The 16,938-nt window shown below is 43.0% G+C and overlaps 1 protein-coding gene across 7 annotated transcripts in view; it reads right to left on the minus strand.

The window, feature by feature from the left end:
- The window catches only part of chd4b (chromodomain helicase DNA binding protein 4b), a 37,361-nt gene that overhangs the window by 6,788 nt on the left and 13,635 nt on the right, over positions 1-16,938 (minus strand). For 2 of the 7 annotated variants that reach the window (XM_034874093.1, XM_034874088.1), the window contains exons 1-28: positions 12,603-12,862; positions 12,110-12,308; positions 11,547-11,671; positions 10,148-10,408; positions 9,917-10,032; positions 9,699-9,798; positions 9,373-9,577; positions 9,138-9,259; positions 8,858-8,981; positions 8,517-8,689; positions 7,747-7,992; positions 7,293-7,496; positions 6,933-7,144; positions 6,638-6,769; positions 6,404-6,503; positions 6,004-6,195; positions 5,646-5,846; positions 5,217-5,354; positions 4,991-5,112; positions 4,715-4,888; positions 4,366-4,507; positions 4,015-4,264; positions 3,775-3,899; positions 3,592-3,684; positions 3,334-3,475; positions 2,515-2,684; positions 816-1,005; positions 114-200 (exon numbers count right to left, since the gene is read on the minus strand). In XM_034874093.1, the coding sequence (XP_034729984.1) occupies positions 114-200; positions 816-1,005; positions 2,515-2,684; positions 3,334-3,475; positions 3,592-3,684; positions 3,775-3,899; positions 4,015-4,264; positions 4,366-4,507; positions 4,715-4,888; positions 4,991-5,112; positions 5,217-5,354; positions 5,646-5,846; positions 6,004-6,195; positions 6,404-6,503; positions 6,638-6,769; positions 6,933-7,144; positions 7,293-7,496; positions 7,747-7,992; positions 8,517-8,689; positions 8,858-8,981; positions 9,138-9,259; positions 9,373-9,577; positions 9,699-9,798; positions 9,917-10,032; positions 10,148-10,408; positions 11,547-11,671; positions 12,110-12,173 (4,210 nt within the window). In that variant the 5' untranslated portion in view covers positions 12,174-12,308; positions 12,603-12,862. Of the gene's footprint in view, positions 1-113; positions 201-815; positions 1,006-2,514; positions 2,685-3,333; positions 3,476-3,591; positions 3,685-3,774; positions 3,900-4,014; positions 4,265-4,365; positions 4,508-4,714; positions 4,889-4,990; positions 5,113-5,216; positions 5,355-5,645; positions 5,847-6,003; positions 6,196-6,403; positions 6,504-6,637; positions 6,770-6,932; positions 7,145-7,292; positions 7,497-7,746; positions 7,993-8,516; positions 8,690-8,857; positions 8,982-9,137; positions 9,260-9,372; positions 9,578-9,698; positions 9,799-9,916; positions 10,033-10,147; positions 10,409-11,546; positions 11,672-12,109; positions 12,309-12,602; positions 12,863-13,016; positions 13,019-13,940; positions 13,948-16,938 lie in introns of those variants that run through there. The other 5 variants (XM_034874091.1, XM_034874095.1, XM_034874092.1 and 2 more) reach the window with 5 other exon arrangements.

Below are 16,938 nucleotides of genomic sequence, written 5' to 3' on the forward strand. Positions count from 1 at the left end.
CTGTAAGCGACAAGCAGAAATTCTCCCTACTCCCCTCCGCTCACCTGCTCTGAAGCACACAAACGCACACACACATTCCTATTTTCAGCAGTGATCAAAACAGTGAGCCTTACCTTCAGCCCGTTCATCAAAGTCCTCGTCGCCTTCCTCCGAGGCCACCGAGTAATCAGACTGGTTGTCAGACTGATCCTCTTGCCAGTCTAAAGGAAGCACAGACATAAATGTTGAAGAGGGAGAAAATAAAAAAAGGACACAACTCTTCCTTGCCTGGACATTATCTTATCAATGGTTGCCCAGTCAACCAGGTTTTAGCCAGGAGGGGGGCTACTGCTTTTCAGTTTCTCTAATAAATTGTCATTGGTTTGTTGTATTTAGTCGTTTCCCAAGTCTGCTGCTATTGTACTTATAATCCTGTAGTCCCTTTGCTCAAATAAGTCTGTTTCAAAGGGAGGGGGGATACTGCAGGATTACAAAAGCAGCTCGATAACTGCACTGAGGAGAAGTCCAAACTGCTCTATATACATCACTCATCATGTTTCAGATTTGAGGACAACTTTGTAATGTTTCTTAATAAGATCACCCCCTGCATTTAAATACAATTTTTTAAACATACTAGATTTGAGAAGAAAGCAATTTTCACTTTCTAAATAACACACAACTAACACATTTCTACGTATACCCAATCTACTTATACTAACAACATAAACCTCCTCCTACCATGTTACATCAACACCACACAAACACCACCAACAACACTGAGCGCACACACACACACACACACACAAGAAGAGTTTGCATGATATATTGTTCTGTACCCTGTCTTATACCTCGGTCCTCCTGGGAGCCGTCATTGTAGTTGACTGGCTTTCGAGTTCTTTTGCCTTTGCCCAAATTTCGGGCGAGGTCTTCCTGCTGCTGCTCGTAGTGGTGACGGAGCAGCTTCTCCCAGTAGTCAGGATCAACACTTTCCTCCTGCTTGATCACCTCTCTTTCCACTTCCTCCTCCTCACAGAAAACAAAGCGTGGTTAATATGATTTATATATTAGGGCTGTCCGGAATACTTTGAAGCTTTGAAGCTTTATTCATAATGTTGACATTCAAGTTCTGAATCAACATTTTAATGTTGGCCACCTTTAATGTTTTTTCATATATATTCTTTCTATTTAAATCTGGTATTTATGCACACTTGCAGGTAAAGATTGGGCTAGTTATTAGTATTATACTATTTGTAGACTTGTGTAACCCACACAATGGAGGCATGACTTTTCCACTAGGTGAGGCTATAGCCTTATAGGTAGCTTTGCGATATGATTCAAAATATTGGAGGGAATGATAATTTAGTATCATTATTGTAATTCTTTTATGAAAATTGTTAACATTGAAAGAAATTTAAAATGATTATAATGTGATTTTTGAGAGGATCTGTACCAAATCAAGATTTTTTTCTTTTGACTGAAGGATACAAGTTGGAGGCTGGGACGTCTCTGCAGCAATACAATACTTAATTCAGAAAGGTTGGACATTTATTCGCCCGTTAACAAATATTGCGCACCCCTGCGATTTGGATATTGCACTGGTCACTATTGCGATTCCAATGCAATTGTGATTAATTGTACAGCCCTATATTTAAACATTAGTACTTAGTTAATAGTCATTTATTTTGAGGGCATTTTACTTCCATTCTTATAGAGCAGCTGTAGAATGCCAGGAAAGGGGGGTTGGGGGGGGGGGGAGAGAGAGAGGGGCCACGGGTTGGACTCGAACCCGGGAAGCTTCATGGGGCACATGCTCTACCAGGTGAGCTGAAGGTTGCCCTAATATTTCTCATGTCACAGAAACTACTGAGAGTAAAACCTTGTGTTGTGGTTATTATTATCATACTGCCGGTGAAGTCTCAGTGTTTTTGTTCGGGTGCTTTGCACAGATCCGACATGTTCTTCGAGGCAACGGAGGGGGTGTCCAAGGCCCAGAAGTCCCAAGTGAATAGCCCGCAGGTAGACATTAACCTTATATTTTTGAGCTATTAACGGGGCAGTCTAGCAGCAATTTAACAGCACCATAAACAACATTTATACAACAATAACAAAAGAAAACATTTGGCTCTAACACTATAAGGCCTATGGTGAATTATTTAATTTGTTACAAAAAAGATCACAGCCTGTTATGTATCACATGGAATTGTTTGGGCTATGACAACAGACAATCAAAGCTTCCTTTAAAAGCTCTATAGAAACTTCAAACATAAAAAAAAATGACATTTGGTACAGCCCTAATATATATTATTATATAAAGCCTGTGAATTAAGCTTTTTTAATTTGTAAAACCTTTTAAGCTTTTCATAATAAAATAAAAAATAATGCTTATTATAGGTCAAAACTTGGTGTATGTCTGAAGCTGCACCAAAGACTGAAATGCTAGTTTTTCTGTAGTTAAGACCTATAGTTTTAGGAGATTTTTTTAGATACTTTTGACTAAAGAAAATGTGCACATACATTTTGTAGATGCACTCCTACCTCATCGTCTTCATCTTTAACCACATACTGGGCCACTTTAAAGGAACTGAGGTATTCGTTCATGCTCTGGAGCTCAGTGTCATCTGTGGCATCCTGGTTCCTGTCTAGCAAACGGTCAATGGCGTGGTCATCGTAATGAATCACACTGCTGTCGTCCTCCTTGTTGTCCCCTGAAAGCACGATGAGTCAAATAAAAAGGAAGGTAGCAACAAATATATTTACTCCCTGTAACACTTGAAAGATCAGACGAGCATCCTGGCGGAGGAGTGTTCACTTCAGCCAGAGGCATGCAGTCTCTCCCCATTTTCAGATTTTAACCCCAACTCCTTTTTTAGACCAGTGTATGTACTGTATCCTGATTATCTCACATAACCCAAGTAGAACAATGTGCAGTGAAGTACATTTAAGTTAGTTTTACCTATTAAATGTAAGTTACGTAAATGTTTGAATAGCTATTCACTGGCAAAACAGTGTGCATTACAGATCTTTATTTTTAACAAAAACATGGAAAAAAATATGAATTACTTTCAAAAATTATAATATACGGTTGATAGGACAGGAGGTGTAGGTGGATCAGAATTGTGTTAAATAAGCCAAGGCTCAATCTTCGATTTAGCTTAAAATAGATAATAACAATGCCTTTTTCTGATCCACTTACAACATTGACAAACTAGTTGTAGCTCCTCTTGTTTTACAACAATCAGAAATTACCTAGCCACCCTTTTATGCTTTGAGAAATGTTGACTCCATTCAACGTTGCAAAGTTAAAGTTGTTTCTCAGTTTAAAGTTTATCTCTCAGTGGGTTAAAGTCGACTCACCCTCTCCGAGTTCATCCTTAAACAGCTCTTCTGTTCCAAACTTGAGGATGTCGTCGAGCTCCTGCTTGGACATGGAGCCTGTCTTGGAGCCGAGACCTGGTCGCACCACTAGATGAGTGAGCATCATCTTCTTCTTCGCCACCTGGTAGAGGAAGGTAGATGGAGGACAAACAAGCAGTGAGCAGGTGATCACACATTCCTGACGTTGTTGATACAATTTTAAGAGGTACGTGTCATTTCTTGTTTCTCTTCACAGACCTGGGTGATCCTCTCCTCCACAGAGGCTTTGGTGACAAAGCGATAAATCATCACTTTCCTGTTCTGCCCAATACGGTGAGCTCTGCTGAACGCCTACAAAGTACACATATGAAACAAACGGCATATTTACCGACCATCTCGACAAACAAACATGCTGAGGTTCACGCCTGGGGGTTTACATACCTGGATGTCATTGTGGGGGTTCCAGTCAGAGTCGTAGATGATGACAGTGTCAGCAGAGGCAAGATTAATGCCCAAACCACCAGCTCTGGTAGAGAGGAGGAACGCAAACTGGGGAGCACCGGGAGCTGTTGGGATGAACAACAGAAAAAGAAACATAGAGGGGAAAGAAAATTAGCCCACTGATAGCATACCAGAGCAGCTGTTTTTAGTCAATGCAAACAGTGTTTGTGTACGGCTCACCGTTAAAGCGGTCGATGGCCTCCTGTCTCATGTTGCCGGTGACTCCTCCATCAATTCTCTCATATTTGTATCCCTCATTCTCCAGGAAGTCCTCCAGCAGGTCCAGCATTTTGGTCATCTGAGAGAAGACCAGAACCCTGTGGCCTCCCTCCTTCAGCTTCCTCATCATCTTCTGAAGCAGCGTCAATTTTCCTGAAGACTTGGTCAGAGCATTGCCCTCATACATGCCATTTGGAAGTTTTGGTGCTTCCTACAATCAGAGTAAGAAATCTGAACACATGGCGTAGATCACTAACCCCCAGAAGAAACAGTTTGTTCCCCCATAATTGTGTGAAAAGACTTGGATCATACCATAGCGGCTGCCGGAAAGAGGTAGGGGTGATTGCAGCACTTTTTTAGGTCCATTACTACATTGAGCAGAGAAACTTGGTTTCCTCCTCCACGAGTGTTCAGGGCCTCAAAGTTACGTGTTAGGATAAACTTGTAGTATTTCCTGGGTTACAACATGAGAAAGATTTTTTTTTCTTATTATAAAAAAAGAGATCAGACAAAGGAAAATATGATATACAATTATTTACAAAATTCAGACATATGACAGAAACATTCCCTCCATGGTCTTCAATATGTGGACTGGTTTCATTTTCATGGGTGTATTCTTTAACTGTGTAAGCATTTTACTACACATCTTCTCTCTACGTACTTCTGCATGGGGCTCAGCTCCACTCTGACAATGAGCTCAGTCTTTGAGGGCATGTGTTTGAAAACATCAGCCTTCAGTCTCCTGAGCATGTGTGGTCCCAACATGTCATGAAGCTTCTTGATCTGGTCCTCTTTGGCAATGTCTGCAAACTCCTCCAGGAACCCTTCCAGGTTGCTGCATAGAAGAAAAAAAAACATTAATATAGGGTGAGGGTGATGTATTCATTGTACTTGCAATACAGCCACATTTGCTGTGGCCACATGTGGGGCTACTGACTTGAATCTCTCTGGGGTCAAGAAGTTCAGCAAGTGAAAGAGCTCTTCCAGGTTGTTCTGAAGGGGAGTCCCAGTTAGCAGCAGCTTGTGTTGCAGCGGATAATTGTTCAACACTCGGAAGAACTAACAACAGGAAGGGAGACAAAAAAACATTAAATATTAGGCATTCAATAAAATATTTTTTGATGACATTTGAAACACAGTCTAAACAATCAAGTTGTTACTACCTTGGACTGGTTGTTTTTGAGCCTGTGAGCCTCGTCCACAACCAGACAGGCCCATTCAATGGAGCCCAGCACAGCCTGGTCAATGGTAATCAACTCATACGATGTCAGCAGGACATGGAACTTGACTGTTGAATCTTTCTGTAAAGCCCAAAGAGAGGAGGAGATAAGTTAAGTTGCCAAACAGGAAAATAAGTACAAACACAATTATAAGGGCTGCAAGCGATTGTTTCCATTGGTAATATAGCGCCACAAATTAAAACCGGTGGTTGACATTTTGTATAATTTGCAGCATTAACATCTTGTAATGTAAATTCAGATCAGTGTAACTATTGATTCAATACAGGACAGCAAGTGCTAGAGTGCAGGGCACCTATTCAAACTGACTACACTCCATCAGTATTACATATTGAAGATCTTTAATATTCTTACCTTCATCTTGGAGGCTTTTTTTCCGCCTCGGATGGCGTTTCCCTCAAAGGAGAACTCGTTCTCTCTGGTGACAGCCCTGCTGTCTTTGTCACCTACGTAGGTCACCACGTACATGTCAGGGGCCCACATCTCAAACTCTCTCTCCCAGTTAATGATGGTGGACAGGGGAGCACTAACCAGGAAGGGACCTTTGGAGTGACCCTTTACCATGAAGACAAAGTCAACATTAACATGTAAAAATGTATGATTTATTTTTAAATTTCTGCATTCACATAGCGTTTTTACCCAGAGCGCTTTACAATTTGCTTCTCATTCACCCATTTACATACACTCACACAATCATTTATACTGTTCTCACCTCCTTGTACAATGAGTAGAGGAAGACAGCAGTCTGTACAGTCTTTCCTAAACCCATCTCATCAGCCAGGATTGTGTCTGTGGCCTGAGCCCAGGAAAACCTTAGCCAGTTTAAGCCCTCCAGTTGGTAGGGATGCAGAGTGCCTCCTGTGCTGTCCAGGTAGTCAGGCTGCCGATCAAACTTGATGGTGGGCTGGAAGGAAGAAACCAAGAAAATCAATTCCACATCTGTCCTGATTCAAGCTACTTTTATTCTGCCAAGGGAATACACTAGCCAGCAATGCTTCTTTTTATAATAATTCAATTGTCTATTGAAAACACTACATATGGCAAGATAGGTTTCAAAATAACCAAGGCTGTGTTTGGAAGGTTTCCTTTGCTTCAAAGTTTAAAATACTTACATCTACAACTGGATTGGCAGGTGGACGCTCTGCCTTCTTGACTTTGACGGTCTTCTTCAGCTTCTTAACAGGTTTGCCCTCATCACCCATCATCAACTCTCTTAGTCAAAAATGAAGACAAAGGTTTTTGAGATTTAAAAAAAATTTAAATTGCAATTTTGTTCTAATCCAACCCGCTGAATCCCAGGTGAGCTAGAGGTCCCCCCATCCGAGATTTTGCAAGTCTCTGCGTACCTGTGATTCCAGTATGTTTGTTTGTAGGTGTCAAACTCTGGGATGTCCATGTCTTCGCTCTCCCAGGTTGACTGGTCATAAGGCAGATCTCTCCATTTGATCAAGTAATGTATGTTGTTCTTTTTGTCAACACTGAATTAAAAAAAATAATAGAGATGGACTGTTAAAACAGCAATTTTTAACAACTATAATACTAATTTAGTCTGATGGTTCCACAGCTTCAGAGCAAACAAAATTTACTATAGGCTCCTTTTTATAGGGGATCTGTGTGCTTCATATGAGATATGTGTCCTACCTGTGGTTGAGAATGCGGTGGATCATCAGCCATTCCATCTTGACTCCATAACGGTAAAACTCCTCCTCCATGTGGACAAAGAGAGGATCCTTGTTCTTCCTCTTGGTGCTTTTGTTTTCATCACCCTCACCTCCAAAGTCTACAGGGGGCGGTTCGTCCATGTCAGTCTTCCTCTGGTAATTACGGAACATCACCTGGCAGTTCAGCTCCAACTAGGGATGAGCAACAGGGAGATAGAAAGAGGGCAGTCTGAATATACTGGACCATTGGGTTTGTGTGTGTCTTGTGTGTTTGTGAAGTTAGCGATAGGAATAATCCACATTATCAACTACAGGTGGATACTTTTTCTGAGTGTGCTACCTGTAGCTCCAGCACCCAGGAGCAGTGCCAGTAGGACATGTTGCACCATTTGACAAAGAACTCCCTCTCCCTGCGGCCCACCAGTGGCGGGGGATCATGAGCATCAGCAGGAAGGTCAGCCGGCCGAGGTACAGGCGTGGGGGCGGGCGGTTCACCCCATCGCCATGTTAAAACCTTCTGGACTTTGCCCTTCATCCGTGGACACTGTTAGGGAGTAGGAACGGGGAGGAAATATTTTAGGATCTGTTGCTTTTTCAATGAACAGAAGGAATTTGATTTAAAAAAAAATATGTTTAAAAAAATAATAGGAATGAATTTTGACATGAGAAAATCAGCAAAATAAAAAGCTGCCATGGTTTATCTTAAATACTGTAGGTGCACAAGACGGGATCTGCATCCGCATGCAGGCCCACGTGAGCACAAGTACACGCAGACTCACATGCACAGCACTCACCTTGCAGCGGGGGCAGATCCATTCTCCATTGGGGATTTCAGGGAGAGGAGGGTTGAGGCAGTGGATGTGGTAGGAGGAGGGGCAGGTGTCACAGCAAAGCAGCTCCCCTCCATCCTTGCACACCCGGCAGAACTCAATGTGGAGGTCGTCTTCTTCCTCCACCCCTTCATCCCTTCTGTCTTCTTCATCCTCCCCTTCGGCCTCAGAGAGATCATCCCTGGCCTCCCACTGGATCCCCTCCTTCTCCTAGCGGCAGAATTACAGACAGAGAGAGGTGGATTAAGTGTGAGACAAGGCAGACAGCCAGGGAAGGTATGCGGAACGGAGTGAAAAGAAAAAAGGGAGGGGTGTGGAGTGATTTTCAAGAGTGCCGGGGGTGGGGTGTGTGTGCATTGCGTGCATGTTTGTGTGTGGAGCCAAAGTGGAGGGAGGGAGGGAGGGACAAGAAGAGGAAATGGGGGACGGAGGGTTAGGTGAGATGTGTGGTGGGGAATAGAAAAAGATAAATGGGAACATGAGCAAAAAGATTCAGGCAGTGAACAAAGAGAAATGGAGAACACAAAAATATTTTATAAATCACCATTACAAAGTCCATTTCCCAACAACCAACCCTCCGTCAGAGCAACTTTCCAGTAATACACTTCGACACAACAATACTTTACAGGCAGGTGTCAATTGTTGCTCTGGTGTTCTATCCTCCAAGAATCAGACCAAATCTTTTCAAACACAGGATCAATGGTCTTCTCTGCACAGCACTGAGGGATACTTACACAGTGTGGGCAGCTCCACTTGCCCTCAGGGGCCTTCTCCATATCAGGGTCCAGGCAGACCATGTGATAAGCTCTGGGACAGGTGTCACACAAAATGATCTCTCCTCCCTGCTGGCACACCTCACAGTAGTCCTGGTGATCTGTCTCGTAGCCATCGCCATCCTCGGTCTCCACTGAGAGAGGACACCCACAGATAAATAGCAGAAAAAATTAGGTCCATAGACATTGACATTTAAGAAGTAAAGGCCTTTATTTTCTCCACCTCCTTCATAAGGCTGCTTTGTCACTGATTCACAAATAACAGAACAGCCTTTTTATTTAAGTCATATTTCCATGCCAACCTTTCTTCTTTTTCTTTGCACTCTTAGGTTTCTTCTTAGGACGGCTGCTGCGGTTAGAGCCGTCTGATACAGAGAAAGTCCCATCGTCAAAGTCACTGTCAACATCGGGTTCATCTTCATCACTCTAACAGAGAAACAGTAAGAGGACATTGGGAATGAGAGAAATGACTGGTTACATTATAGTACATTGTTAATATTCTGATTTAATGATCCCGCTAATTTTCAAACGTTAACACTGTACTGTAAACAGAGAAATAGGGTGGCACAAAGAGAATCTTACAGAGGAGCGCTTCCTCTTGCTGTTGAGGCCCCCTAGTTTGATCTTGAGCGGAGCCACCTTTTTAGGTTTGGGCTTCGGCAGAGGCTTCGGCGTGGGCTTCGACTTCCTGCGAGCGTTGGGACCTGAGAAGACACAGAAAAATAAATAACACCATGAATAACAAAGCACCTTTATCTTCATGTTGAATTAATCATGTTAAGGCTAGAAATCATGTTCAATATGTATCCTACTTTACCTTTGCCCTCTTTGGTCTTGGCCTTGCGGAGTGGAACTACGGGTGCTGCCGGGGGTGTAGCAGGTGTCGGAGCGGAGGCAGGAGGAGCCGGTGCAGGTGAAGCTGCAGCACTGGTCTCTGCCCCTCCGTCTGTCCCTGCCACCATGTTCTCCACAGCTGCAGCCACATTGGCAGCTGCAAGGGCTGCATTGGCAGTGGCGCAACCCTACAGGGGGACACATTGCAGAGTTAGAAAACTCTGCTCTCTACTGTCAAATACAAAAAAAGGAGAGCGACATATGGTTCCCTACAAATCAGATGTGCAACCTTGTTCAGGATTGCAATACCTTAAGAGGGTTGTTGGTGCTGAATTCTCTCCACTTAGCCATCATCAAAGTCATCATCTTGGACACTGCAATTTTGGGGTTCTTAGCTGCAATTAATGGCCTACAGACATCAAGTATATAAGAAAAACGTTTGTTGTTTTATATTTCCATACATACACAGCTTCATTAAATAACAAGGTAGACAAAAATATCTATTACTATAAAAGGGGTCTCCTCACCTAACAAACTGGCTGAAGGCCTTGTAGTTGGTGAGGGAGCTGTAGTCTTCCTGAGTAAAGACATGATCAATGTCTTTCATGCCCCAGGCCTCCAGCAGCTGATTGGAACTTTTAGGCTGAGACAGGAGGAGATGGGTTGAAAAGAACAGCAAGGGGAGGTTAGTTTGTCGTGTTGGAATGCCTGAAGGAATGAACTATCCACTCAGAAGCTGAGTCTGAATAAATCTTTACCTGGCAATCATCCTCATCATCCTCATCCTCTTCAGGTTCTGGATCTTTACGTTTGCTCTTTGAGCTGGATGAGCTTCCTTTCTCTGCTGCCGCAGCCGCACCTCCTTTCTTCTTCTCTTTGGCAGAGCTGGAGCGTTTCTTCTTTTTCTTCCCGGGGGCATAATCACTTCCTTCACTCTCTGACCGCACAGCTCCCTCTTCTGCATCTCTCCCTGCTGCTTCTACTCCAATCAGGTGATCTGGGGAGCTGACTGGCAACTCCTGCAAAATGTAGAGTCACTTTACAAATCACACTAAGACAAATGGTGCTTGTACACATTTTATGTCTTATATATAGAAATTAAAGAGTCATCACTTTTATTTGATTTCTATTGACATTATATATATATATATATATATATATATATATATATATATATATATATATATATGTATATATATATGTATGTATAAATAATTATCCATCTATTGGGATGTGGAAGTTTGTGTGGAAAGTCCCAAAGTTCTACCATCATCCATGGAGCTACATTGGTCAGTACAGGGTTAACACTAATTTATGGTACAGTTGTAGCGATCAGTTACTAAATATATTAGTCGATTAACAGAAAATTAGTTGACTAAACTAAATTAAGTTGAATTAAATGTCAAACCTTTTACTGTCATGGAAACTAAGGAAACCAGAAGGATTCACATTTGAGAAGCTGGAATGAGAGAAGTTTAGCATTTTTCCTTTGAAAATGTCTCATAACGATGTATTGATTATTAGTAGTTAAGGATTATTTTAGTTTATCGATTTATTGACTAATTGTTACAGCTCTATATCAGCATGTCATCATTGTAAACTGAAACTGTAATCCGGTTTTGAACTGTTGGACTGTCAGACGACATTAGCTGTTTGAATGTGTCATCTTGGGCCCTGAAATATTATACTTGGCATGACAGGTATTTTATAATCAAAAACATTAATTGCTTAATTCAGAAAATAATGGTTAGTTTCAGCCCTTATTACAGGAATTGTGCTTATCTCTCTTAATTACACCCCAACTCTTCACATTAATTACATCACATAACAGAAATTAGGATTAATGTATCTTTTTTATAGCTATTTTGCTTCCATGTGAATAAAAGTCAAAAGCACATGAATAAGCTTACTATTTGGCTGCAAAACAATCCATCACTTCGGGATGCTTTGTGCGTGTCCAGGGAGATCTGTGGGTTTTAAGCTGCAACCCAATGACTCACAGAGCCACCTTGTGATTGTTTTAGAGTGCAACCCGAGATGTTGCCCCACGTGCTGGGTTGACAGAATTGTTTACCAGTTCAAATCGGACGAAAATGTAATACCATAGGATTCCCTGAGTCGCAGCATTAACAAACATGAAAAGTTTGGCAAACTAACCTCTCTGATGGGTCTCTGTCTCTTGCTGCTCCTGCTCTCTCGATTGCTCTTCTTGGCTTTCTTTTTCTTCTTCGACTTGGGTACCTCCTCTACTTCAGACAGAGCATCCTCCGGCTCGTCCTCCCCTGCGGGTGACATGCTGTCATTAGTGAGAGAAGACAAGCGGCCAGGAGCCCTGCTGCAGGCTAGAGGGAGAGGAGAGCAGACTCGCGCACTAGCACTACTTAATGTTCTTGCACGCACACACGCGCGCACGCACACAAACACACACACACACGCACACACACACACATTGCCACAATAGAACAGGTTGAAACTTGTCGTTTCTCTGTCTTTGAAACTTTGACAGTTCACGCCCACACTCAATAAGACCCGTAGGATGTTTTCGGTAAAAGAGGGGTTAAGAAATAAAAGTTAAAACTGTAAACACTTGCTTGACAAGTTAGCTAACTAGTCTATAATGGCGAGTGACGAACTGGCTAGCTTAAGCTAACGTTAGCTTCGGCAAGCTCAAGTCACAGAAAGAGATGGACCTTCTTCAGAGGAATAAAAAACGAGCGTACCGTGAAGAAGTGAGTGCTCGTCCGCGGCTCCAAAGTCTTCCCTCTCATCCTCGCTGCCCGACATTGTCGTAGCGTTTCTTGCTGGTCGAATTAATCCTTCCTAAACCTTGCTTCTAGGTCGGCGAGGGAGGAGGGAAAATGACGTGGGACTGTTGGAGAATTGACCGGGGGTGTCCAGGAAGGGAGGGGGCGGTGGGTGCTGAAAATAAATAAATAACTGGCATTGGTTGGTAGATTCCCCATGTCTTATTTACAAAGCATCTAATTGACTTTGACCACCTGCGTACTCAAACAAGTTGGATAACTAGATTATGTAGCCATGCTTAGGACAGTACGTGTTGTTGATTTGCAGGTATTTTTCTACACAGGAGTGAATGAAGTTAAGTGGCATTTTTAATTTATTTCAAGTATGATGCAAATTTACCCCGTCGAGTTAAAATAATACATTAAAGAAAAGTTTAAGCATTGAAACCATCACACATTAGAAACTTACTAGTGTGTGTAGTCCCGGCTCGAGGTGTGCTCTCTCTCGGTGCAAGAATGAATACAAGTCAGGCTGTTTGTGCGGCAGTTCTCATTTAGTGCTCATTCATTAACCGCCCTAACCAATGATCAGTGAAATAAAAAAAATAAAAAAGAGCCGTCAATGACCCAGAACACGTTGCTCCGTCCCCCTCTTCTCTCTCCCCAACCTTACAGGAAGAGCTTAGCTAACATCCTCACAAACACACAAAGGGGGCAGACATCCCATAATAATCCCCCCCCCCCCCCCCCCCCCCCCCCCCCTCCCACACTCACACAGGACTCTGCATAGTTACCTCGCAACGGACAGACCATAATACTCAGCCTGCCCCCACCCCCTCCAACACGCGCGCGCGCGCACGCACGTACGCACGTACACTACCACTACTAGGCATGCATGCACCAGGCTCATTGCATGCACACTCCTTCCCCTAGTAGTCCCAGCCCCCTTAGCAACCCCGTTGTCATGGTGACACCCCCTTCTCTGCACTCCTCGACATACCATAATACTCCAGCAGTAGCAGCAGACATCCCATAATATGTAACTCCTAAAAAGAGAAGAAAGAAGAAAAAAAAATCAGATGGTCTCCAGGGGAGCTCAAGTCCACTGGTGACAGACCATAATACTCACTGAGCATCCACCTGGGATTGAGCATGACCATGCCAAAAGGTCAAAGAGCCTTCACTTTTGTTGTGCTCCAAACACAGGTGGACTGCATGCCTACAGTGCTGTGCTCTGGTCAAACAGGCCTGAGTTTGGTAGTGTAACAGAGCAGTACTCTGTGTGTGTCAAATATTGTGATGTGCCTACAATGCTCCTCAGCTTCCCTGATGCAGGCCTGCTATCACAGTGTTCAAATTACAGGTAGACTGCACCACATCTGTCTCACTGACCCAGATGACTGTGATCTGGCTGTCTATGTGTGATCTAGTCCTTCAAGAGCAACATAGGCCAACAGGTGGGCACGTCCACAAGAGTAATGGCATGTGTACATCATTCATATTTGATCTGTTGTGGTGGGATGCAGGTCAAAGGTGAGAAAATTGATTCATTAAACACACAAAGTGTTCCCCTCAAGTTCAGTTTGTAATGCGGTAAATAAGATTTGAGTTGCTGCACATCAGAGACACATCAAAACAATAACAGTTTTATTTAATGGCTATTACTATTACCAAGACTTGACACACCATATCAACTACAGATGGCAATTATACTGTGCAAAAGAAGTGTCAAATAAATCAAACAAAACATCCATTACAGGCCTGCTACAGCTGCACATTTCTCAGTTTAGGTATGGTGCTGCAGCACATTGTATCTTTATGCTGCTTACTTTGTCAAATCTTTGAAAACAAGAAATAAAAGTGGGTGCGCAATGATCATATTTTGGTCAGCAGGGTTTGTGTTGTTCATGTGACTACTTCAAAGTAAAAGCACTTGAATGTGCAACAAGTCCAATTAAGAGCGCATAAGGAGCATTTGCAGTCCACACGTGAGTTCAATCATTCTGAATACACCCTCATTGATACATTGTGAGAGAGGCCCACTCATTTGTCCCTCTGAATTATACTTCTTTATCATGTATTGTTTTTACAGCTAGACTGCATTATCTGCATCCCCCAAGGTCAAGTCATTCAAGAGCAATATTACATTACATGTCATTTAGCAGTGGGAATTTAACCCAGAGCTCCCTTACCAACAGCCTGGGTCATAGCCACTGTGCAATCACAACCGCAGTACCATACAGAAGCACAAGAGTCATGGCAGGTGTGCATCATACACGTTTCTTGGTCCGAGGTTATGTGTTACAGTTCAAAAGGCCAAACAATGCTTCATGCTTTGCGGCATTTGCTTTGTTGGCATTTTAAAGTGAAAGCACAAGTCTTATTTGAAATATTTGGACTCAAATAAGAGCTTAGAAGGAGCATTTGAAGGCCACATGAGAGTCTAATCATGCGGCATACATGTCTTTGAATTGCACCTCTTAATCGCTCTGAATCTGATTTAGGCATGTACAATTATGTTCCTTGGGCTGCTGTCAGAAAAGAATCCTCCAAAAAGTTGTCAGGCTGCTGCTTGGTAAGGTGTAAGTCACAGTAGACACCATTGAGACTTGACAGCCATGGATTATTATACTGTAATTACACATTGCACTAGGTTTTCTACATTTTGAATAATGGGTATCTTAGTGTTTAAAGATGCACATGAGCTTTCATTTAATTTACTATTATGGTTTACCTTAACAACAGTATTATTAATGTATTAACTGTTTCCCTTGTAGGTCTGTGCTTTTCTCCCTAAAGGCCAGAAATTAATTCATGGGCCATGGAAATTGAAAACAATATTTTATACATAAGCAAAATCATTTAGGTCTATTCTTGTTCATGGTGGCAAAGATTTCTGATGCATCAGAGATGGTATTTTCTGCACATTGGGTTCCGTAGAGATGGTAAAAGAAGGGAGCAGGAACAGTTGAATTGTGAGGCCAGAGGCCTTTCACCGCTTCCTCTACTGTGATGGCCACTGCAGTCGTCCCCAATGGGCGCTACATGCAGATTGCATAGCAACAAAGGCCTATGTCTGGCCGTTGTCTGTTACAATCGCTTGAATGCCCCTTACATACGCATCTATGCACGTGCACATGCACTCACGTGCAACAATGTCACCAACACCTCCTCCTACTCCCTCTATCCCATATGTGCTGCAACCTCCCCCCCCCGCCCCCCCAGCCAAACACCACCATCATCCCATAATATTCATGGGTCGTCTATTCCCTCTGCCCCCTCCCCCATGTGCACACAGCTCACCGCCCATTCAGCCACCCCCACTTCCTTGCCTGACAACACCATTGCTCGCCATCCCATAATATTCATGCACACAGCTCCACACACATTCACATACACGGCAGTGCGTTCTGCTCTTTGTTCAGAGAGATGCTGAGCAATGTCAGTGTGCTGAGGCAGGTTGCCCTCAAGTGCAGAAAGGAAACAAAGCAAATGACGGAGAGAGTGAAATGGGTGATGGGTCACATTACTATCTCATGATGACCTTGGTCAAAAAACATGTTCATGAAGTCCAGAGTCACCCTGAGACATCATCTCTGAATGACACCCATCATCTATTCCATGGTCAGCATCAGTGAGGTCAGTTTAGAGTTGCCCCACCTCACAACAGAGTCTCTCAAAGTCTGCTGCTGCCTCCCACTGTAACAGAGGGAATAAGAGTCATCCCTATGTCATGCTGAAGCTTTAACAAGCATGTCTTTAGGCTCTGCAACCTGGCTACAGTCAATCAGCACTGGACCATTTCAACATGATAAAATGTCCACAGAATGGGGGAAAGATAAAGATAAAAAAAGAGGGCAAGTTATTTACGAGAGAGGGGTGAAGGGATGAGCATAACAGAGGCGCCGGACATGACAGTGGGCAGCTCATCACCATGGCGTTGCTGTGGGAGACAGCAGAAGACGTCACTTGGAGAAACAGGGGACACAAAGAAGGAATACCACATGAGGACAAAAAAGAGGGAAGGGGGCCTACAAGAAACCTGTCTTAGCAGATGTAGACAGAGGAGGAAAGTGTGTGTGTGTGCGTGCTTGGGTAAGACAGAAAGAAAGAGAGAGAGAGAGAGAGAGAGAGAGAGAGAGAGAGAGAGAGAGAGAGAGAGAGAGAGAGAGACACACACACACACACACACACACACACACACACACACAGAGTAGGATGGGGTGACCATTTACTCAGAAACTGGGTGTCAGAGGGTTCAGGTAAATGGGCCACCAAATCCTGGGCAGGACTCCGCAACAGAGTCTGCAAATGTTTGGTTTCAGTGCCACTTTGACTTCAGCTCTGATTCAACCCTTGAGAGCAGTAAATAAGTTTCATCAGGTTTGACAAGACTGTAGCACAATCTTGTAATGGTTTATTAGCCTCTGGGATTAAAAAGGTTACTTTATTCATCTATAAAATTAAAGAAATTACAGCGCTACCATCTTAATCAGCCAACACTGATTACAAAGGATACTGAATAAATACCCATTAAATGAAACCAGCTATGATAAAAAATGAACAAAGCTGAAACTGAGTGACTACAATTTGGACAAAATTCAAAATGTATTATGCAGTAGGATAATCAGCCTTATATGGCAAAAAATGAAGGTAATTTTACACAGTTTAACTAAGTAAAACTCAAAGGTAATATATTCCACAATCAGAATTAGAAGTTATTAGTAGATGTTAGTTAGACAGCGTGGGACGCCAAGCCATTTCTTAACATACGAAGTCACGGTTCGTTCCATCTTTTCCACAGT

This window comes from Etheostoma cragini, chromosome 6, assembly GCF_013103735.1.
Source record: "Etheostoma cragini isolate CJK2018 chromosome 6, CSU_Ecrag_1.0, whole genome shotgun sequence".
Taxonomy (NCBI): domain Eukaryota; kingdom Metazoa; phylum Chordata; class Actinopteri; order Perciformes; family Percidae; genus Etheostoma; species Etheostoma cragini.